At 40.6% G+C, this 24288-nt stretch overlaps 1 protein-coding gene across 2 annotated transcripts in view; it reads right to left on the bottom strand.

The window, feature by feature from the left end:
* Positions 1 to 23850, bottom strand: part of LOC129821202 (contactin-associated protein-like 5) — a 112243-nt gene extending 88393 nt beyond the window's left edge. Inside the window, exon 1 of one of the 2 annotated variants that reach the window (XM_055878578.1) lies at positions 23351 to 23850. In XM_055878578.1, the coding sequence (XP_055734553.1) occupies positions 23351 to 23423 (73 nt within the window). In that variant the 5' untranslated portion in view covers positions 23424 to 23850. The remainder of the gene's footprint in view (positions 1 to 23350) is intronic. The other variant, XM_055878577.1, reaches the window with a different exon arrangement.
* Positions 23851 to 24288: the final 438 nt, after the last annotated feature.

Genomic DNA, 24288 nt, shown 5'->3' with positions numbered 1-24288 from the left:
GTGTGTGGAGGCCCTCTTGTTATCGCTCAGTGTGCTGCATTTCCACTAAACATCAGAGCTAAGATACTTCAGAGACTGATAGGGTTTTAAGCCTCAAAGTAGGCTTTACATTCAGTTATAAAACAAGAAGAAGAAATGCTGGAAGATGTGGTTGTGGAGTAAGTACTACGCTGTGGGACTGTAGTGGCCAGAGAATTATATGATACCCAACGGTAATCTCTCAATGAGGGCTCTAAGTACCTAAAGAAATGGAGCGCAAGGAGGCTCCAATCTGCTCAGAGACATACAGGGTACAGTAGAATCACTGGGATATATCCCCAAGCCTCACCCTTCACGATTTGGAGAGAAAAACATTCAGAACTTCACACCGACCACACATATTTTGTGGTGTTACTTTCTGTGCTAAAAAAAAAAAAAAAAAAAAGATGAGGTGAGAATGAGGTAGGTGTCCCTCGCCTTCTCTGTCTTTCTCTCTTTCCAGTTCTCTTTGTTGAAAGACCTCAAGCAGTTTGCATACCATGTCCTCACACACACTCTTATAAAAAAAGGGTTCCAAAAGGTTTCTTCGGCTGTCCCCATAGGATTTTTTTCTTATGTATGGTTAAGGGGCCGGGACATAATAAAACAAATTGACCACAAGAAGCCTAAACGGATATAATATTTGACTAAAACATAATAATTTCAAACCTTGATTATATTTGGGTGCATTGTTAAGCGTAGGGTGCCGTCTTTCGGATGGGACGTTAAAACGGGTGTCCTAACTCTCTGTGGTCATTCAAAATCCCACTTATTGTAAGAGTAGGGATGTTCACCCCGGTGTCATGGCTAAATTCCCAACCTGGCCACATTCCATCATGGCCACCTAATCATCCTCCTTTCCTAATTGGCATATATCACTCCTCATCTCACCAACTGATAGCTGATGTGTGGTGAGAGTTCTTGCACAAAAATGGTTGCTGTGCATCACTGAGGTGGGTGCTACACATTGATGGTGGATAAGGTGAGTTTCCTCCTACTATGTAAAACACTTTGAGCACCGCAGTTGGTAGAAAAATTTTATATGAATCCAATCAATTATGCGTGGGAATATTTGGGAACAGATTTCCCAAATGAAAATCACTTGGAGCTGATTTCCTGGTCTTTTTACAGTCTTTTATTTCCAACAATGAAAATTCAACAACAGAAAAATATATTTGTTTTATTATTCGTTTTTGCACAGAAAACCACCAGTGGGCCAAATTCGACACACGGGCCGCCAGTTGGGGAACCCTGCCATAGGAGAACCCCTTTTTGGTTCCAGTTAGAACCTTTTTTGGTTCCAGATCAAACCCTTTTGGGTTCTATGAAGAACCCTCTGTGGAAAGGCTTCTACATGGAACAAAAAAGAGTTTGTCAAAGGGTTCTCCTATTGGGATAGCCGATGAACCCTTTTAGGTTCTTGATGGTGCCTTTTTTCTAAGAGTGCACCGTCCTTGGTGGCGGTCACATCTGCAATAAGTCTTAAGGTTGGCGTCAACAGTATTGGACTACACAGTCTTTGAAAGTAAGGAGGGCCTTGAGTGCAATTCAATAGACTCCTCTTATCGATCTGCATATTGCACTGTTGTAATACCTTGTTTATATAAGCACTTTCTCGTTCTCTCTCACGCTGTCTCTCGTGCACTGTGATAATAAAAGTGAGTAATTGTTTCCACTTCCGAGATGTCAGGTTTAGTCATGCAAAGTAATTAAAACAGGACCGCCTGCTTTGTGTTTGGCATATGCCAAACTGCATTACATTGATCAGCTTTTTAATTTATGCATTACCTCCCATACATTGTCAAAAAACAAGTTTTAAACTAAATCAATTCCAGTTTCAAGAGTTGTTTAGATTGTTCATTTAAATGGAATAGATATCCAAATCATTTGCATGTTAGGTACAATATTGTGGGTATATTACACTGTTGGGTCCCAGGCAATAGTTGCTCGTCCATCGTGTTGTCGCACGGTATGCCAAAACTTCGATACTTTTTCTATACAAAAAAATATTTGGCACTAAACTTTTTGTTACGTTCGGTACTTCTGTCAAATGTGTCTCACGTGATTGAGAGGATCAAGTCTGTCTATCAGCGCAGCCCCTTTACAGTGCGAAGAGCAAAGTGCATGCTCCACTTACTCATTCAATGCTAGAGCTGTCGGGGCTACATTGGTTGATCCCCACTCATGATGCACAAAGGTTAACACACTTGAATACTGCAACATGGCATGCAGAAATGTTGAAACTGTGCATTACTGTTCACAACAGTAATAAACAGACAAGACTGGTAGCTTCCAGCTTTACTTGTAGGCTACATTTCCTTGCTAGCTTACACCTGAAGCAACATCAATTCAATACCCTAGTACATGTTTGTAATAATATGAAAACCATAACGCCAAATATGCTGATTTCTAAGCTAATTGTCACCAAAAACTTTATTAATTCACTTCGTCTCCTGTGCCACCAAAAACAAATTTACTTCTTTGTCTCCTCCTGAATGAAATTACTTTCTTAAAGAGACAACGCACACTTTTCTAAAACAAAAGACTGCTTCTTCTATGCAATGTTGTTGATTAGTACAATAAAATAATACAGTTGAAGTCGGAAGTTTACATACACCTTAGTCAAATACATTTAAACTCAGTTTTTCACAATTCCTGACATTTAATCCGAGGAAAAATACCCTTTCTTAGGTCAGTTAGGATCACCACTTTATTTTAAGAATGTGAAATGTCAGAATAATAGTAGAGAGAATTATTTATTTCAGCTTTAAATTATTTCATCACATTCCCAGTGGGTCAGAAGTTTACATACACTCAAGTAGTATTCGGTAGCATTGCCTTTAAATCGTTTACCTTGGGTCAACTGTTTCGGGAAGCCTTCTACAAGCTTCCCACAATAAGCTGGGTGAATTTTGGCCCATTCCTCCTGACAAAGCTGGTGTAACTGAGTCAGGTTTGTAGGCCTCCTTGCTCGCACACACTTTTTCAGTTCTGCCCACATATTTTCAATGGGATTGAGGTCAGGGCTTTGTGATGGCCACTCCGATACCTGGACTTTGTTGCCCTTAAGCCATTTTGCCACAACTTTGGAAGTATGCTTGGGTTCATTGTCCATTTGGAAGACTCAACTGGGACCAAGCTTTAACTTCCTGACTGATGTCTTGAGCTGTTGCTTCAATATATCCACATAATTTTCCTGCCTCATGATACCATCTATTTTGTGAAGTGCACCAGTCCCTCCTTGTAACGGTAGTCCTCCTCCTCTTCAACCGAAAAGGAGGAGTAGTGATGGAACCAAGGCGCAGCGGGTTGTGAACACATAATTTATTTAAAGACAAGACGAAAAAACACGAACTTCACTATAACTAACAAAACAACAAACGGAGTAGACAGACCTGGACGACGAACTTACATTAAACACGAAGAACGCACGAACAGGGAAAATAGACTACACAAAATGACGATGTACAAAAACAAACCGAACAGTCCCGTATGGTGCGACAAACACTGACACAGGAGACAACCACCCACAACGAACACTGTGAAACAACCTACCTAAATATGACTCTCAATTAGAGGAATGCCAAACACCTGCCTCTAATTAAGAGCCATACCAGGCAACCCTTAAACCAACATAGAAACAGAAAACATAGAATGCCCACCCAAACTCACGTCCTGACCAACTAACACATACAACAAACTAACAGAAATAGGTCAGGAACGTGACACTCCTGCAGCAAAGCACCCCCACAACATGATTCTGCCACCCCCCGTGCTTCACAGTTGGGATGGTGTTCTTCGGCTTGCAAGCCTCCCCCTTTTTCCTCCAAACATAACGATAGTCATTATGGCCTAACAGTTCTATTTTTGTTTCACCAAACCAGAGAACATTTCTCCAAAAAGTATGATCTTTGTCACCATGTGCAGTTGCAAACCGTAGTCTGGCTTTTTTATGGCGGTTTTGGAGCAGTGGCTTCTCCCTTGCTGAGCGGCCTTTCAGGTTACGCCGATATAGGAACTTTTGTACCTGTTTCCTCCAGCATCTTCACAAGGTCCTTTGCTGTTGTTCTGGGATTGATTTGCACTTCACACCAAAGTACGTTCATCTCTAGGACACAGAACGCATCTCCTTCCTGAACGGTATGACGGCTGCGTGGTCCCATGATGTTTATACTTGCATACTATTGTTTGTACAAATGAACATGGTACCTTCAGGCATTTGGAAATTGCTCCCAAGGTTGAACCAGACTTGTGGAGGTCTACATTTCTTTTCTGAGGTCTTGGCTGATTTATTTTGATTTTCCCATGATGACAAGCAAAGAGGCACTGAGTTTGAAGGTAGTCCTTGAAATACATCCACAGGTACACCTCCAATTGACTCAAATTATGTAAATTAGCCTAACAGAAGCTTCTAATGCCATGAAATCTTTTCTGGAATCTTCCAAGCTGTTTAAAGGCACAGTCAACTTCGTGTATGTAGACTTCTGACCCACTGGAATTGTGATACAGTGATTTATAAGTGAAATAATCTGTCTGTAAACAATTGTTGGAAAAATGACTTATGTCATGCACAAAGTTTGGGAAATTTGTGGAGTGGTTGAAAAACTTGTTTTAATGACTACAACCTAAGTGTATGTAAACTTCCAACTTGAACTGTATGTTTTGCAGTTTCCAATAAAACAAGTCCTAAATGGAAGGGATTGTTTCATCTGTTGACCAATGAAATCAGCTAAAACCAGCTCAATAACACAATGCATGCACACACTATTGAATAATATGCATTCACCTGTATTGTGAATAGACCTAGGCTAAATCTTGAGTCGCCCAGATTAACAATAGAGATTTACCTTTCAAATAAATGTTTACCATTATGTTGTTTTGTTGTCACATTTGTAGTTAGATTGTTAAAAAACAAAGTCAAATTGATTGTATGATTGTCTTATTGATTTCTTCAAGATGCCCAGCAATTGAACAGAGCAGTAGCTGAGTTTATGTCTGGAGCAAGTGCCATTCTGTAACTTTGGCTTAAACGCCTCATTTTCTGTTGTTGTGGTATCGTTTTGGAATCGAGTATTGTGATGGTATCGTGTATCGTGATACTAAACCTGGTAGTGGTATCGAAGTCAAAATTCGGAAATAGTGACAACACTAGTCTATCGTCACTTGTGTGGGATCCATGAGAAATGCTTGGGTTGCAGAAGAGGATATACAACCATATTCTCAACCGTGACCTTCAATGCTGTGCAGTCCACAAATGTGACTGCAGCCATGTCTATCCAATGTAATATTGTACAGTACTTCAGGGGAGCATAAACACACATACTGTAGATGGGTTAGCTGACAACATCACAAAAGTGATGTAGGCGCTTCCATGGAGCAGAGGTCACCGTGTTGTTGTGATTGCTAGCAAGAATGACAAGAAACTGCCATGTGGGCAATCGTAAGTGGCTCGTTTCATCTTGTACTTGATACCATGTCTTATTTTGAGGTGTTTTGACTGATTTCATGTCAATGTCCCAAATATGCCAAAGATGCGCTATCTAGCTAAGCAACAACTGTAATGTTGTATTTGAGAGACAACAAGTGCTCATTGTGCAAACGCAGTCACATTTTCAATAAACATTGGAGTTGAAAGATAGCTCACAATCTACAATCTAAGCCAACCCTGTCAGTTTTGCCCCCATAGTTGTGCACGGGTCAGTTTTGTTGCTAAACAACCAACATGTCTATACAACATAAAATTGGGTTTCTAGAGCAATATTAACAGAGGTCAAGGTCATTTCCATGGCAACAGCTTTTAGTGCATAAATGTCCCAAATATCTGTTGTGCACTTCTCCTCTTCACCTTGACAGGTCGTGTATAGGATATTTGAGGATCGGATTGGCATGTGAATATTGTAGTTATCAAAAACATTCCACAACTTGGAATATAACCGTTAGTTATAAAACACCATCCATGCCAGTGTGTGAGACTGCCTGTGGACTCTAAAGACTTGGGGCAAGCTGCACAGCATGGCTTTGCAGGCTCTGACACACTGTGGATCATCAGCTATCTTTAAAATGAGGCCTGTTCTGGTACTGGCAGCCAGGCACTTCTCTCTCAAGGTCTCAGACCCTTTTGAACAAAGGTTGTGGGGAGGGAGAAAACAAACAGGGATTCAGTGATCCGTTGCTTTTTCAGAAGAAACAACTCAACTGCTTCAGAATATACAGTATTCTTTAGAATCTTTCTTCTGAGTTGTGTAATACTCAATACCTTGTTTTACTTTCAGTTCTCTGTCTTAGCATATTACTATTGTATCATAGATGAATGGCAGATATAGCTAGTGACGTTAACTACTGCAAGGTTTGACGTTTCTTGACCTTTCTGGGGAATTTGCATGTAATTGCAAACACATTTCCACTAAGCTCTCAGCAGCTCACAGCGGCAGCTACCTCTGCATCTACGACTCTCACAGGAGTCAATGGCCTTGAGAGGGGGAAAAAAATGATAAAAGGAATAGAATATCAATATTTACTCAAGGGAATTCTTAGTCATCCCAGCCCACTGCTGATGCAGGTCATGAAACCCATTTTCATTTTAATATAGTCAAATGTTTCCTTTCACACATTAGTTTCTATAGCAAAGCTCCACAAAACACCCACAGATGGTTACATTTGCAACAATTACTTGTTCTGATTAATAACATCTCCTTGACCCTTAGGTGGCTTTGATATCATTGCAAAAAAGCACTGTTATATCCTCCTGTCTGCACAGATTTAAGACAAAGGAAAACGAATGCTGCTGCTACCACACAGTTCAACCAAGGTGCATGACTTGGAGATACAAAGAGATTTTAAATAATAAATCAATAATATTTTGCTGACCTTCCACTGTCCTTCAGGAGTAGCTGAATATCTCCAGCATGTATTTAATAAATAAATAAATAAACTATGCGACTGAATAGGTATTTTCTAGTACACGGTTGGCTACAAGCAAATACAAGGCAACTAGGTAACGTTACAGTAGTTTGTGGATTCATGGATAACAACATCTAACCTTTTAAATCAATGAGTGGTTATATGAAATCAAACTATTTTCTACACCCATTAAATCCTGAGATTGATTTTCTCCGCTGGTTCTACAAATCGCCCACCGGCTTTGATTAGCCTATTACCTGCTTTCTGAGGCCTGAAAATCATCTAGAGATTAACACCTGAAGCAGGGCCTGATTAAAAGTGCTCATTAAAAGTGAAATAAAACTCAAATTACCATGGCGATTAGATAACGACAATATCGGCCAAAGATAAACCTGATAACATGACATTCATTGTATCATTCAGTCAGATTGTTGCGTGCACGTTAAGTGAATCATAAATCCAAATTGAGTTGAGTTATAGACGGAACCGGTGGCATCCTGCACGAACAGTTGTCGTGTTCCCCTAATCCATCAGTGTGAGATTAGATCACTTCCACCAGGCAAAAGGACATTAAGAGTCCAGTGATCTGAACGTGTCGGACACATCTCCACTGATCCAGCTCTGCCTGCCAGGCCCCAATAAGAGCAGTGAGTGGGGTGGAGCTCATTCACTTAGCTAGCTACTGCACCACAACTCTCCTTTGTTGTTTCCACTGAGCAGTGTGGCTTCTGGAGCATCACCATGTGGCTGCTAAAGAGGATCCCAGGACATAAAAAGAACTGGCAACAGCTTGATTACAATGATCACTGTACTCTCTCCATCAGTGACTCATTCATCGATTTCTCTCTTGTTTTAGATGCTGTCTCCATGTTGGAGCTCTCCTCCTGGAAACATCTGCATTGGCTAATGACAACTCATCTAGTAGACAACAATGTCATGTTAAAAACAGACAGCATTAAGTCTGTTTGCACACTTTGGCCCACTGGATCTCATCTGACCTGATTTGGCGGCACTCAGATCACTCGCCAGCAGATGCCTCTGATGTGGATCAAGCCATTTTTTTAAGACCCAGATACAGTCGGGCAGTGAGATATCTGCCAATGTACATTACACACATCACTACAGCAAGTGCCAATGTGCTCTGAAGGGATTTTGATGTTGGCGCTCTCCTCTTTATTCTGTGGTATGCTGCAGGCTACCGTGCATGTTGGCTGTTTGCTTTCTCTCCCTGCCTATCTCACTCTCTGCCCCTCCAACTCCCTCTGCTACTCTCTGAGCTGAGATGCATGCCATAGCTCTGCAGGGTTTACATCTTCACATCAACATCATGTAAGAGGATCAAGGTTTAGTGATTTAGGATCAGGAGTACATCATATTTTACTTTAAATAGATAAGTACTTGTTTTTCTCACCAGTCAAGTTCCAAGTAAACAACCTGATTTGGGACGGCACATACAGTTCATCTACAGTATGGACGCCTGTTCCGTCAGATTACCTAATTTACATCTTTGGTAACACTACCTTACTTATTAAACAACTGAAATAAGGTACATTTTCTATTGCACTTCCACAACAAAAACAGCTGTTTATAACATGTTGTTAGTATAATTACATTTTTACTACATAGGTATTATAGTAACTTAACAAGTCGCTTGTGCAGTGTCAACAATACAATCCCCGTCATCACTACAGCACAACATGTGTCCAAGCACATGGTTAAACACTCTATCCCGCCCCTGTGGCTTAAGTCGTTAGGCAGGACTAGAAGAGAGCCCCAACTGCAGCAGTGACTCAGCTCAAACGGTCGGTGGTCGCATAATTACATTTCCCTGCAGTCAGCACATTGAGGCTGATGGAGGAAGGCTGGAGCATTGTACTGTAATAGAAGGTTTTAGGCAGCAGCGCTGGACTGGGCAGCACTGGGATGTGCTATACTCGTCTGCCTGTTAGACCTGAACAAAAGGGCTGGTATTAATTCAAATCCAAAATGACCACCCCTTCTCTGAATAAAGGCTAATGAAGGGATTCGCCTGTTGGATTTTAGTCAGAAAGGGATTTGTTGAGTTGACACAATACTAAAAGTAAACAGATGAAATGGGTTGATACCTGAAGGGGAATTTGATGGATTATTTAGGAATTGCCAACTTCAGATGTAAGCAGTCTACTTCTCCACCTGAGATGTGAGCTTACAGTAGTTACATACTCAAATCGAGTGCTTCTTCTGTCTGAATCCATGACAAGTTCTGGCGCAGTCAAACAAATCCCTGAAGACATAATCCCAAATCCAGTCTGTTTGCGTGGAGAGGACTGTCTGAACTATAGTATACATATTCCTGAGGGCAAGACATGGTTTCATATGAACTCACCAGTAATGAACCAAACACAGACTGAAGGGCATAGAGGCTGCTGGTAGTTTGTGAGCTGAATACTAAATATATATACAGTCAGCAACAACTACAGTGCGTGAATCATTGAGATACACAAGCATAACATTACAAACACCTTCCTTATATTGAGTTGTACCCACTTTTGCTCTCAGAATTGCTTCAATTCGTCGGAGCATGGACTCTACAAGGTGTCGAAAGCGTTCCACAGGGATGCTGGCCCATGCTTCCCACAGTTGTGTCAAGTTGGCTGGATATCCTTTGGGTGGTAGACCGTTCTTGATATACACGGGAAACTGTTCAGCGTGAAAAACCCAGCAGCGTTGCAGTTCTTGACACACTCAAACCGGTCTGCCTGGCACATACTACCATACCCCATTCAAAGGCACTTAAATCTTTTGTCTTGCCCATTCACCCTCTGAATGGTGCCAATGACATCGACATAAATTAATGCAGCCCCGTGCACCTCTCTGATTCATAGGGGTTGGATTAAATGTAGAAGGCACATTTTGGTTGAATGCATTCAGTTGTGCAACTGACTAGGTATCCCCCTTTCCCTTTCTCACATACACAATCCACGTCTCAATTGTCTCAAGGCTTAAACATCCTGTCTCCTCCCCTTCATCTACACTGATTGAAGTGGATTTAACAGGTGACATCAATAATGAATCATAACTTTCACCTGGATTCACCTGGTCAGTCTATGTCACGGAATGAGTTCCTAATGTTTTGTGCACAGTGTATCTTCTGCAGTTGAATCCTGTCCCCTCCCTAACAATATGTATTTATAACCACGTTACATAAGATTGGTAACATGGAGAGAAACTAGTTGTGTTTCTATCACTAGAGCTCTCAAAATCATATTCCAGCTCCAGCATATTGGTTCCACTGGGATATTCCAGGTGGTATAAAATGTACATACTGGGACATTAGAAAAGGGCCACAGTCTCATATATACAGATGACTAACAATGATATGCCAACTAAACTGGGTTTAATACTAGTAGGCCTAAATTCAACCAGGAGAAAAGTACTAAGTACTTTTAGAGGCTGAAGTAAATATTGTTTATGACCTATTTTTTAACCAGTGGTGCCAATTTTTGCCTTTGGCTCCAACTTCTTTGTCTGTCCTGATGACGGCTTTGATCTCCTCCTGATATCATGGGCCCATTTGTCTGTTTGACAGTGCTTATCAACAGATCTCTCAACTCTCTTTGCTCATTAGCAAGCTTCTTAGACACCAAACAAACATTGCCCTACAATGAAACCAGACTAATTTACGGTAACAAATTGCCCTATTTTCACAAGATAGCTAAGGTTCTTTCTCTAGTTAGTCAGATGTTCAGACTGTTATTTCTTTCTTCCACAGACTATATGCCAACGTTTTCTTGGGTTTTGATACTAAATTTTTATTTATTTATTTATTTATTTTACCATTATTTTACCAGGTAAGTTGGCAGCAACAACCTGGGGAATAGTTACAGGGGAGAGGAGGGGGATGAATGAGCCAATTGTAAACTGGGGATTATTAGGTGACCATGATGGTTTGAGGGCCAGATTGGGAATTTAGCCAGGACACCGGGGTTAACACCCCTACTCTTACGATAAGTGCCATGGGATCTTTAATGACCTCAGAGAGTCAGGACACCCGTTTAACGTCCCATCCGAAAGACTGCACCCTATACAGGGCACTGTCCCCAATCACTGCCCTGGGGCATTGGGATATTTTTTAGACCAGAGGAAAGAGTGCCTCCTACTGGCCCTCCAACACCACTTCCGGCAGCATCTGGTCTCCCATCCAGGGACTGACCAGGACCAACCCTGCTTAGCTTCAGAAGCAAGCCAGCAGTGGTATGCAGGGTGGTATGCTGCTGGCATGTTAACATCAGTTCACCCAAACTCAGACCTGCCTCAGATATCCACGAGGAGTTGACAGGATGGGAGAACGAATATCACAAAATATCACAGAAGTTATATTTTTACCATTCAATTTAGCAAACCTTCTCAACCATAGCCAATGACTCCAGGGTGGTAATTCCAATCATATTTGACACTCCAGGGGATCCTGCCTCACCTCCACTGAATAGCCCCAGTGCTGGGGAAAAATATGGATCCTAGTTTGTCCCAAGTGACCCCACACATTAGCCCTCACTGGAAGTCAGCAACCAGGGGTTATTGGCTGATTAGCCCCACTGAATACTAGACTGAAGGAGGACTCCCGTTCAAATAGAATCATGTATCCCAGCAGCCCCAGATGGTGGGTCTGACACTACAGCACTCTCTGTTTCCTGTAAAAATGTCTGCCAGCACACTCACATGTAAATACACTGGAATAATATCACAGATATTGTCACGATCGTCGAAAATAACATTCGGACCGAGGCGCAGCGTGATATGGGTTCCACATCTTTATATTTGTGAAACACACAAAACAATTTAAAAAAGGCAAACGATACGTGAAGCTATGGAGTGCTCACAGGCAACTACACAGAAACAAGATCCCACAAAACCCAGTGGGGAAATGACTGCCTAAATATGATCTCCAATCAGAGACAACGATAAACAGCTGCCTCTGATTGGGAACCATACCAGGCCAACATAGAAATAAAACAACTTAGATTACCCACCCTAGTCACACCCCGACTTAACCAAAATAGAGAATAAAAAGGCTCTCTATGGTCAGGGCGTGACAGATATTGGAATACATGGTGCTAATATCATGTGGCGACCCCAAAATCTAAATAGGTATACTGTAAATCATGTATAGAATGTACACTATATGAAGCTGTAAAAGCCTACAGAAAATCCAGTGTTTTTATGTCAAACGCTTTGTTACATTTCAGACTTCTGTGATGTACACTACCGTTCAAAGGATTGGGGTCACTTAGAAATGTCCTTGTTTTGAAAGAAAAGCACATCTTTTGTCCATTAAAATAACATAAAATTGATCAGAAATACAGTGTAGACATTGTTAATGTTGTAAATCTGTAGCTGGAAACTGCAGATTTTTTATGGAATATCTACATAGACATACAGAGGCCCATTATCAGCAACCATCACTCCTGTGTTCCAATGGCATGTTGTGTTAGCTAATCCAAGTTTATCATTTTAAAAGGCTAATTCATAATTAGAAAACCCTTTTGCAAATATGTTAGCATAGCTGAAAATTGTTGTCCTGGTTAGAAAAGCAACAAAACTGGCCTTCGTTAGACTAGTTGAGTATCTGGAGCATCAGCATTTGTGGGTTCGATTACAGGCTCAAAATGCCCAGAAACAAAGAACGTTCTTCCGATACTCGTCAGTCTATTCATGTTCTGAGAAGTGAAGGCTATTCCATGTGAGAAATTGCCAAGAAACTGAAGATCTCGTACAACGCTGTGTACAACTCCCTTCACAGAACAGCACAAACTGTGCACAACTGAGCAAGTACATTATAGTGTCTAGTTTGAGAACAGACGCCACACAAGTCCTCAACAGGCAGCTTCATTAAATAGTACCTGCAAAACACCAGTCTCAACGTCAACATTGAAGAAGCGACTCCGGGTTGCTGGCCTTCTAGGCAGAGTTGCAAGAAAAAGCCATATCTCGATTGGCCAATAAAAAGAAAAGATTAAGATGGACAAAAGAACACAGACACTGGACAGAGGAACTCTGCCTAAAAGGCCAGCATCCCGGAGTCGCCTCTTCGCTGTTGACGTTGAGAGCATGGAGGGCTTAAGTTACAGTGGAGGGGCACAGTGTGGATTTATACGGTGAAAAGTGTACTTTACTGTATGCTTGAGTGATATACCGTATACTGGGTTATTTCGAAATACGAACAGTAAGATTTTCAATACTGTAAAATGTTTTAGCATTTATAAAGCAGTGACATAGCACGCAATCCCACAGCAACATTCAAGCCCCTCCTGGATCAAGATCCCTATTGCCTAAATAGTTTTCTGGGTAAAAAAAATAATATCATAATAAATAATAAAATAAAAATAGCGCCCCTTGTGTGCACTTCCGGTAATACCGTATACCCCAGTATGGTACAGAAACGGTATGATGGTATGAAAATCTGAATACCGCCCAACCCTACTTTATGGTACTTGATTAAGACTCCCGAATTAAAGATCAAAGGATACAGAAGGAGCATCTGGGAGCGCCTGGCCAGTTGGGATTACACCACCGCTGAACGACCGCTGCACCACCGCTGCAGTGTCATCTTGACTGCGAAACTGTCCCCAAATGTGTTCAAACAAAAATGGATTAATGGATCAAATATAAACTCTTACTATTTTGGGGAGTTATAAAGTCTAAAAACAGATTTGTGGGAATTTTTACTTTGTGGTTAGTTACTGTATGCCATTTTAAAGCAAATTAATAGACTAATATTTACAGCTAATGTATAGGACTCAATAGATGGAGAGTGGTGTTCCATCAGTGTAGGAGTGATTAGATTGTAAATGCAAAGACCTCCACTAGCGCCACATTTGTCAAATAGATAGTGTGTGTATGTTTGTGTCTGCACAAGTTGGCTGCACAGTGTGTGTGAGTGTGAGCACACTCAGAAGTGGTGTAACTGAGACCCCATTATAGCTAAATTGAACTGTAATGCTGTAGTATTAATTAATTTGGGCACCCTCAAGAAGAGAGAAACTTATCTCATGCGCGGTGATTACAGTCAATGCATGCAAATTGCTCAAGTTGATGCAAGTGGATAATTTATTTTCAGGCTGCCATAATTTGTAGCGATTCATCATTTGACGTTATCACATGAAACACCAGTTTAATGAGAAAACACAACCGTGGGGTGAGATGCCCTCAGCTGACCAGAGCTGGCCTACAGCGTCATCTTCCACACATTGGAAGACGAAAAAGGCTTGTCATATATGGGTACTAATTTAACTAGAAACAGCTCATCTCCCCAACTCACTCTCTGTGTAGTACTCAGACTGTGGCAACTTGAAGACACAGCTATTTAATAACAAGAAAACTAGTATTAACAAAACTATACTAATTAGCTCATAGCAATGAACATGTAAATGGTCTTTTGTGAGTGCGGGTCGTTAGGTTACAGACAAATTTAGTTTAGTTTTAAAACTTCATCAAGTGTGATAAGTCAGAATAGAACAGCAATAACAGTCTGCCCTGCAGACCTATTGAAAAGAAAGCACAATTTACTTGAATTGTCATCTGACACAATATAAAACCATAATCCAAAGCCTAGGGTAATACAAAGTGGACCAGGCACCAGCAAAAACTTATCAAAGAAAAGAGAACTCTAATTTGATCATGAGCTCTGTGAGAGGAAGAAAAAGCTTTTCTCTCTGCCTCTCTTTGCTTTGGTACTCAATTCACCCGGAACAGCTGCAATAAGTCAAACTCAAGAAAATGAATAGCCACGTTCTCATTAATACAAAAAGCAATGAATTCGAACAGTGGGGGCTGAACCATTCAAACAGAATAAGTCTGGTAGAGGAAGACATGAACTCTAGTCAGTGAGAATGAGGCAGTTACGGCTGTGGGTTTATCCAGAACAGTTGTGTTTGTAATGGATTTAGATAGAAACCCCTTTAGGATAAAGCCAGCTCTATTTTCCCTGTGCCAACTGTATCACTGTCCTGTTCTTTGTGTCTTGCCAACGCAAACATTTGAATGCCCCCCGAGGCATATCATAATCTGCATTATCTGTGATCCTAGCAGAGGGCTAGCCATGGTGAGGCAGACGATCATGATCCTGATGATGATAACGGTTTATCACAATGTCCTCTTCAGCACCAGGTCAACAGCTGATTATCATTTTGGAAATATAGCACATCAGCTGATAGGAATGTCCCCATCGTAATTAAACAACACCACAACAACATCCCTCTGCATAATTTATAGTGACATTTTGTCCTACTCCTAACTCCCTGATCACTTAATGGATCCTCATCTGTCTTGGAGATCTGGAGAAGGGGAGAAGGGGAGAAGGGGAGAAGGGGTGAGTGATAGGGCATTTTAGAGGGCAATTCAGAACACGGCTATCTCTCAAAGTTGTTTCATACATCTCTAGAGTGACCAATCACTCACTAATTGAAATTACCCCTATAGAAATACCTGGAATAAATTAGCATGGGGTAAAGAGAGAATTACGGCCACATACCACTGCTATTGTATTTGTCTTCCCTCGCAAGGTCATTCATACTGTAACTTCCCCCGCTGTGTGTGGTGATATGGTCTATCTACGATAAGAGGTATTCATTTACATTTTAGAGGGTTTCAAAGGTTGGCAGGCTCGCTATGTCTGACAGTCTTTGTGTGTCCACATCCACACACTTATGTGCATGGCTGTAGGTGTGTGCATGTTTAAGTGTGTGTGTGCATGTGTAGGTGTGTGTGTAGGTGTGTGTATGTGTGTGTAGGTGTGTGTCTAATGTGCTCTTGTATAAATCCCTTTGACTTTGTGTGGGTTGTCAAGACCCATTTCCCCATGGTATTGACAGGATCTGGAGCAATAAGCTGGAGCCAGACCCTAGGGAAGTATGTCATAAGTTCTACTATCAGTATGAGTTTTTGAAATGGAAACTCCCCCCGCTGTTCCTTGCCCAAGGCAACCTTCACAACCGTACTCTCCCAGCAGGGTGACTCCATTTAAAACACCTAACATGTTTGACCTCATAATAAAATTGAGGTAAAGACTCTATTACACTAATGGTTTGGTCAAAATTCCACAATCCCCCACAGAGAGTGGGGATGTATTGGAAAATGTGAAATTAGCCACTGCTTTCACAAATATAGTGACATATTACATATACTGTTTTAACCTTTTGAGTGCTCACTTACAGTATAATATCAGAATAAAATCCTCTCCTGGTTTTAACTCTTTCGCTCTACTTTGTAATAGCCTACACCATTTGCAATCAGACAGTACAAGTTGTAGCATAAAGAAGTTCACACGAGAGTATTGTTTACTCTATTGCTAGTGTGGCGGCCCTCAACAAGATTGGCCCAATATTAATATTGGCCTAGTCAACCCAACACAGCTTATGTTGAGCCTCTATTAATCCCATTACACACAATTATAAACTTGCTTCTATCACAGCTACTGTAGGAGAGACACTTCCCTCTCTCAATTTCAATTCAATTCAGTTCAAATGGCTTTAGTGGCATGGGAAACGTATGTTTACAATGCCAAAGCAAGTGAAATGTGAAATAAACAATCAGAAATGAACAGTAAACATTACACCCACTAAAGTTTCAAAAGAATAGAGACATTTCAAATGTTATATTATGGCTGTCTACAGTGTTGTTAAAATCTGCAAATAGTTGAAGTACAAAATGGAATATAAATAAACATAAGGTAAATAGGTTGTATTTACAATGGTGTTTGTTCTTCACTGGTTAACCTTTTCTTGTGGCAACAGGTCACAAATCTCTCTTTCTCTCTGCGAGGAGTGCATGAGGACACGCTCCTCTGAGAGGATGTGGCTGCCATTATCTCTGTCACCAGACACAGGGGCCACACAAACCACCCATGATGGATATCTGGCTTCTCCTTTTGTTCCTCAAAGGTAAATATGAGAACAGTCATTTGCTTGTCCTCTAGGAGAATCGAGATGTTTTATCTCTGAGCAGCTTGTCCATCCTGATCACGGAGTGAATTTGATATGAATGCAGAATGTTCGTTCAGACTTGTGTTTTGATTCACCCCGTATAGACTAAGCAAAACTATAATACATGTCTATGTATGTCCATTGTGCATACCTGGTTTGTTGACCTTTTTTTTTACTTGTCCAAACATTAAAACAACTGGATACACGGAAACATTTTGGATGGCTAAGCTAAACAATGTTTGTTTAGAACTGCGGCATGACATTCTTGCTAAAAGACCCAACCAATTATCTACATCAGCAAATCGGTCAGGTTTTGCACATGTCTACTACCATCTGAAATCCCACATGTGCAAGAGCGGCTATCAACATTGTTTTTATAGATCAGCCAAAAATGGTGTTTGAAAAGTAAGAATTTACCTCTCGGAGAGATTGGATTAGTTCATAGACATTGGATGAAATAATTCACAGATGAAGAGGAGGATGGAAAATAAATCTCCAAAACACATGAATGGTAGCAGTGGACCAAATGATGGTATGTGTGTGTGCCGTTGTAAAGTTTGTAGGTGCTTTTCAACCGTACCGTGTTGAAGGATTCATTGTGAACGAAGGGTAGCACTTCATAATAACGCAGCGTAATAAAACATTTATAATGGATTAGTAAATAGTTGATTTATTATTTATTAATCATTACTCCAATTATAAGATGTTTAATATAGGTCCTTACAAACCATTTAATAATCAATATGATATATATATAATATATATACACAGTCAAAAGGGCTGCAATTTCTGAGGCTGGTAACTCTAATGAACTTAACTCTAATCTGGGTCTTCCTTTCCTGTGGCTGTTCCCAAATCAAATCAAATTGTATTGGTCACATAGACTTGGTTAGCAGATGTTAATGTGAGTGCAGTGAAATACTTGTGCTTCTAGTTCCAGCAGCGCAGTAATATCTAACAAATAATCTAACAATTCCCAACAACTACCTAATACACACAAATCTAAAAAGTAGTCTAAAAATTCCCCAACAACTATCTAATACACACAAATCTAAAGGGGTGAATGAGAATATGTGCATATAAATATATGGGTGAGCGATGGCCGAGCGGCATAGGCAAGGTGCAGTAGATGGATTAAAATACAGCATATACATGTGATATGAGTAAGATATGTAAACATTAGAAAAGTGGCATTATTTAAAGTGGCATTGTTTAAAGTGACTCGTGATCCATTTATTAGTGTCCAGTGATTGGGTCTCAATACAGGTGATATGAGTAATGTAAGATATGTAGACATTATTAAAGTGACATTATTTAGAGTGAAATTGAGAGCCAGTTTCATCATAGCGCTTGATGGTTGCAACTGCACTTGAAGAAACTTTAAAATGTTCCGTATTGACTGACCTTCAAGTCTTAAAGTAATGATGGACTGTCATTTCTCTTTGCTTATTTCAGCTGTTCTTGCCATAATATGGACTTGATATTTTACCAAATAGGGTTATCTTCTATATATCACCACTAACCTTGTCACAACACAACTGATTGGCACAAACGCATTAAGAATGGAAAGAAATTCCAGAAATGAACTTTTAACAAGGCACACTTTTATGTTTACTACATGATTCCATATGTGTTATTTCATAGTTTTGATGTCTTCACTATTATTCTACACTGTAGAAAATTGTAAAAATAAAGAAAAACCCTGGAATGAGTAGGTGTGTCCAAACTTTTGACTGGTACTGTATATATATATATATTTTTATGTTTATATATTTTCCTTTATTATTTTCCCCTAACTGGAGTAAACTAATGGACAACAACACTTAGGATTCTACTTCCAGCTTATACATATTATACAGACATTTTACAATAGTTATCTTTTGTTTGTTTTTAGTCCCAGCCTTCAACTTCACTCAAACCCTCCCATCGATCTCTGAACACCATCACGTTTTGATTTCTATTTGCCATTTATTTTTCAGCTGTGCTCTGATGTTTCACAAAAGTACAGATCCTTTCTATTTTCATAGTTTCTACAGATTGTAATCTTAAAGATAAACATTTTTGCTAGAAGTATTATTACATTATTGATCGATTGACTATGACTTTTTAAATCACCCAGCAGTGCTATTTGCAGAGTTAGCTCAACTTAAATGTTGAAATTCATTAGCCATACAAGCTACATATGGACAGCACCAAAACAATTGATCTCATGATTATGTCTCTTCATAGCAAAATCTGCAGAGCTGGGATGATTGTATCACCCATATATACTCAGCAAAAAAAAAAAAGTCCTCTCACTGTCAACTGCGTTTATTTTCAGCAAACTTAACATGTGTAAATATTTCTATGAACATAACAGGATTCAAAAACTGAGACATAAACTGAACAAGTTCCACAGACATGCGACTAACAGAAATGGAATAATGTGTCCCTGAACAAAGAGTGGGTCAACATCCAAAGTAACAGTCAGTATCTGGTGTGGCCACCAGCTGCATTAAGTACTGCAGTGCATCTCCTCCTCATGGACTGCACCAGATTTGCCAATTCTTGCTGTGAGATGTTACCCCACTCTTCCACCAAGGCACCTGCAAGTTCCCGGACATTTCTGGGGGGAATAGCCCTAGCCCTCACCCTCCGATCCAACAGGTCCCAGACAGGCTCAATGGGATTGAGATCCGGGCTCTTCGCTGGCCATGGCAGAACACTGACATTCCTGTCTTGCAGGAAATCATGCACAGAACGAACAGTATGGCTGGTGGCATTGTCATGCTGCAGGGTCATGTCAGGATGAGCCTGCAGGAAGGATACCACATGAGGGAGGAGGATGTCTTCCCTGTAACGCAAAGCGTTGAGATTACCTGCAATGACAACAAGCTCAGTCCGATGATGCTGTGACACACCGCCCCAGACCATGACGGACCCTCCACCTCCAAATCGTGAGGTGAGGACCTGCCTTACAACAGGCCTACAAGCCCTCAGTCCAGCGCTCTTAGCCTATTGTGGACAGTCTGAGCTCTGATGGAGGGATTGTGCGTTTCTGGTGTAACTCGGGCAGTTGTTGTTGCCATCCTGTACCTGTCCCGCAGGTGTGATGTTCGGATGTACCGATCCTGTGCAGGTGTTGTTTCACGTGGTCTGCCACTGCGAGGACGATCAGCTGTCCGTTCTGTCTCCCTGTAGCGCTGTCTTAGTCGTCTCACAGTACGGACATTGCAATTTATTGCACTGGCCACATCTGCAGTCCTCATGCCTCCTTGCAGCATGCCTAAAGCACATTCACGCAGATGAGCAGGGACCCCGGGCATCTTTCTTTTCATGTTTCTCAGAGTCAGTAGAAAGGCCTCTTTAGTGTCTTAAGTTTTCATGACTGTGACCTTAATTGCCTAGCGTCTGCAAGCTGTTAGTGTCTTAACGACCGTTCCACAGGTGCATGTTCATTAATTGTTTATGGTTCATTGAATAGACATGGGAAACAGTGATTAAACACTTTACAATGAAGGTCTGTGAAGTTATTTGGATTTTTACAAATTATCTTTGAAAGACAGGGTCCTGAAAAAGTGTATATGTAACATTCTATTGGTTGCATAAATGTTGTATAATAGTTTAAATTGAAAAACTCAAAGTTTTGAATCCAGCATAGTTTTTTTCTCTCGTTTTTCTCTTTAAACATAGTGAGATAGTTCAGGGAAACAATGTATTCACATATTAGACTCTACGGAGTGACTGCTGCAATTCACACTTAGGTTTTGGTAGAAATGTAACACTTATTTTACTCACCATAGAGTCTGTCTGAAGTTACACATCTTACTATTACAACAGTGTGACTGTTTTGGAATAAAATGTTCAATATATTTTCATCCTCCATATTGTGTGTCTATTATTTAACCATTGGTATGTTCTAGGGCCCATTTGAGACCTTAATGAGCATCAAGTAGCGCTGGAATTTTCTACCAATGGCATGTCTATCTTTTTGTGAGAAATTACATTTATAATGTATAAAGTAGAAATAGCTAATCAAAAGGGGACCATATAAATAGCCCACACTATATGAAGCCACGCAAAAAAATTAACTAACCTAACCTCTTTTGAGTAATCATATAAATTGTTTTTAAGTACTTTACAAGTTGTTTATACATGTGTGAATAACTAGGTTACTAATATTTACAAATGTGTGAGTAATGATTGATAAATAATGAATAAATAATTCACTAATCCATTATGAATGTTATATTACGTTGAGTTATTATAAAGCACTACCAAAAGGAGTGCTTTGTTTGTAAAGCACAATTTTTATGTCCTTTTGATGTTTGTTATAACTTTGTATTACTTATTTACAAACAAAATATATAAACTAATAGAAAACCATGAATTGCTTGAACAAAAGGGACGTTCTAACGTTTGATGTTTCATGCTTCAGGTCAATGCACACTGTTGACTCAAGTCCATATCCTTTGAATAAATGCAGGATGAGATGATGAGCAGCTATCACAACTGATGGATGAGGTCATTGAACTGTTAGGCCATGAAATGAAACGAGCCACACACATATGCACAGCACCAGTACTCATGCATGCAACCAGTTACAGTTACACACACACACACACACACACACACACACACACACACACACACACACACACACACACACACACACACACACACACACACACACACACACACACACACACACACACACACACAGGAAAGGGTAAACCGCCAAGTGAGTTTGCTATCTTTAGTCCTCTTTAATCATCCGTTAGACACCATGTCAAGATAAAATACTGTAAAAATCATTGACCGAAACATTGATATGCATTTTAATGTCAGATCAACCACTCTTCTATGCATCCTGTGCTGAGTACATTTATTTCCTCGAGTTGAAATTGAAGCTTTAAAAATAGGGGGAGGGATGGGGAAAATGAACCATGATGATCAGAGCACTGTCTGGGAGGACCATTGAACAGAAGCCTCAGTTGATGAGACTCTGATCCAAATAGAGAATAGCAGCAGGCTGTTCAAACTGTGAGGCACAAACACACTGTAGTGTTTCCCCCTGCTTTCTCTCTCTCGGCCAGGCTGCCTGCCAGGCTGCCTTCCAGCACCAGGTAGAGCTACGGCAACACAATGCCTGTCCGACGGGAGACATTGAGCTGCCACCAACCACATTAATACATTACTGTAGGTGAAAAAAGGGCACCAAGTCACAGACTAAATGGGTCCCAGGCACTAACATTAGCAGCAAAGCCCCCAATGCACCGTTTTTGTGTCAACCTTAAACAAGGTTGCATACAGTAATGCCATTTCGACAACTCCCTGTTTGAAACCTTGTTTCAAAGAATTATACGAACAGTAAATGGATTCCGAACTACAGTGCTACCAAATCAATATCAGAGACTAAGTGCTAATTCTATTGTGTTTCTTTAAGTTTGAAAAAAGCTTTGACTTATGAATGTATATTATTTCTACTGATTACTGAACCTTTTATGCTGATAATCATGGGTGACATCTGGCATCTACTGTTCAGATGAGGAACCATGTCATATTTTTCTTAGCTTTGAGAATATAGTGTTCAGAACTGTCTCATTCCACTTCAAAATGAACAGTTATATTCTCTGATCGAAGAGCTTCCTGCACCTAAGTAGAATAATTCTGACCTCTAGTGACAGTGCAGACATGGTAACACAGATTGTAGCCTAAGCATTTTCACTTGAGAATGTCATTCCTCTTAGTAAGTTTGATGACCATGGTAGGATGTGCTTCTCTAGCAGCATAGGCCTCTAGTCGAATAGGGTTCACATAGGTAGTAGCTATAATGCACATGAATTGTGTTTGAGTGTGGTCTCTGAAAGAAACAGTAGCCTATAGCAATTAAATCAAATCAAAACAGCTCATCCAATTGGGCAAAACACTGGTTGAATCAACGTTGTTTCCATATAATTGTAATGAAATTACGCTGAACAAACGTGTAATAGAAGTTGAATTGACGTCTGTGCCCAGTGGGATGTAACCCTACACAGCTCTAGGTTTTCGCAAGGACTTCCCAAATACCGAGATAGGAAAGTGATGTCGAAAACTTAATTTCGAATTTTGCTCCTACTGTTAATTCAGAACACTGCAATGTGAGAAAGATGGATCTATGCGACACATGTTTACTCAAGTGACATGTGCTAAAACGAGTCTCCCAAGTACAGGAAGTGTGTTGATTGATCTGAGTATTACAAACAATCGATTAGATCCGTTTACATCCATTGCAATTGTAGAGACAAAGACAGGTTTTGCAAAACCGATCTGTAGTTTATCTGACTGAGTTGAGGTTATCATTTGTTGGGGACGCAAGAGGCGGCATGTATGGAACTCCATGCTCCAATTTCTGCTGATTTAAGATTGCGAGAGAAAAAAATGCCATACAAACTTAGAAAACAGAACCAACAATCTCGATACAATGTATGTTGTATTATTATCAAGTTACTTACAGTGACTGGCCGCCAGCGCAGCACTGACAACGCCAAGCACCATGAGAATAAAGGCGATGGCCAGAGATGACATTTCCACCTTGCTTGCCACAGATATCCAGGCTTCTGTATATCCTCAGTGAAAATACCTCCGATGACTCGTACTTCCGAGCAGTGTGTTATAATTCCAGCTGCTTCGACTTCACCTATTCACTGCAGAACCATCACGAGGCAGGTCTGCTAGCGCGCGCACAACACCCTCTACTCTGCTGCTGCTCCCAAATCTCCGTCACATCGGTGCGTCTCTCTCTCTCTCTCTTTCTCTCTCTCTCTTTCGCTCTCACACAAAAACGCCTTTAATCATTTCGAGTTTATTTTTGGACATTCTGCACGATTAAGCAATGGTATAGCAATATTGACATATTTTGCATTAGTTGTGGAAGTTTTTGAAGGTTATATGGCTTATTTAAGAGAAATGGGCACTGGGGAGGGCTTCGATGGATGCTATCGTGAGCTCCAGTCGCGCTCTCAACTGCCGCTCACACTATTTCAGCATCACAGCAATAGACCGATCCGCATGCTGCATTCTTCACAAAGCACAGCCAGCAGTCAAAACAATACCAAGCTGCTAGCAGGCCTGGCTCAAATGAATACTTCATATATACCTCTCTCAACTTGTTTGGCTTAATTTTGCAGTTTCTCTAAGTTTCCCTTCAGATATTGTGCCACAGGCTGTATGTTTTAGATGTTGAGGCTACATAGACTACAGAGACGGTACAAAGAAACACACGCGTTTTTTCTTCTGTCTCTTTATTTGCTTCTGCCCACAGGCGGTAACCGAGCCGTGGATAACCTCCAGTCTCGCTGTGATTACCGTCTATTTCGGCTTCTACTGTCTCTATTATTTTATCTAAAAACACATTTCCATTTCGGATGATAATTGACAAATATATGGGGAT

Source organism: Salvelinus fontinalis, chromosome 23 (assembly GCF_029448725.1).
Source record: "Salvelinus fontinalis isolate EN_2023a chromosome 23, ASM2944872v1, whole genome shotgun sequence".
NCBI classification, from domain to species: domain Eukaryota; kingdom Metazoa; phylum Chordata; class Actinopteri; order Salmoniformes; family Salmonidae; genus Salvelinus; species Salvelinus fontinalis.
This window is presented reverse-complemented; position numbering and strand designations above follow the sequence as displayed.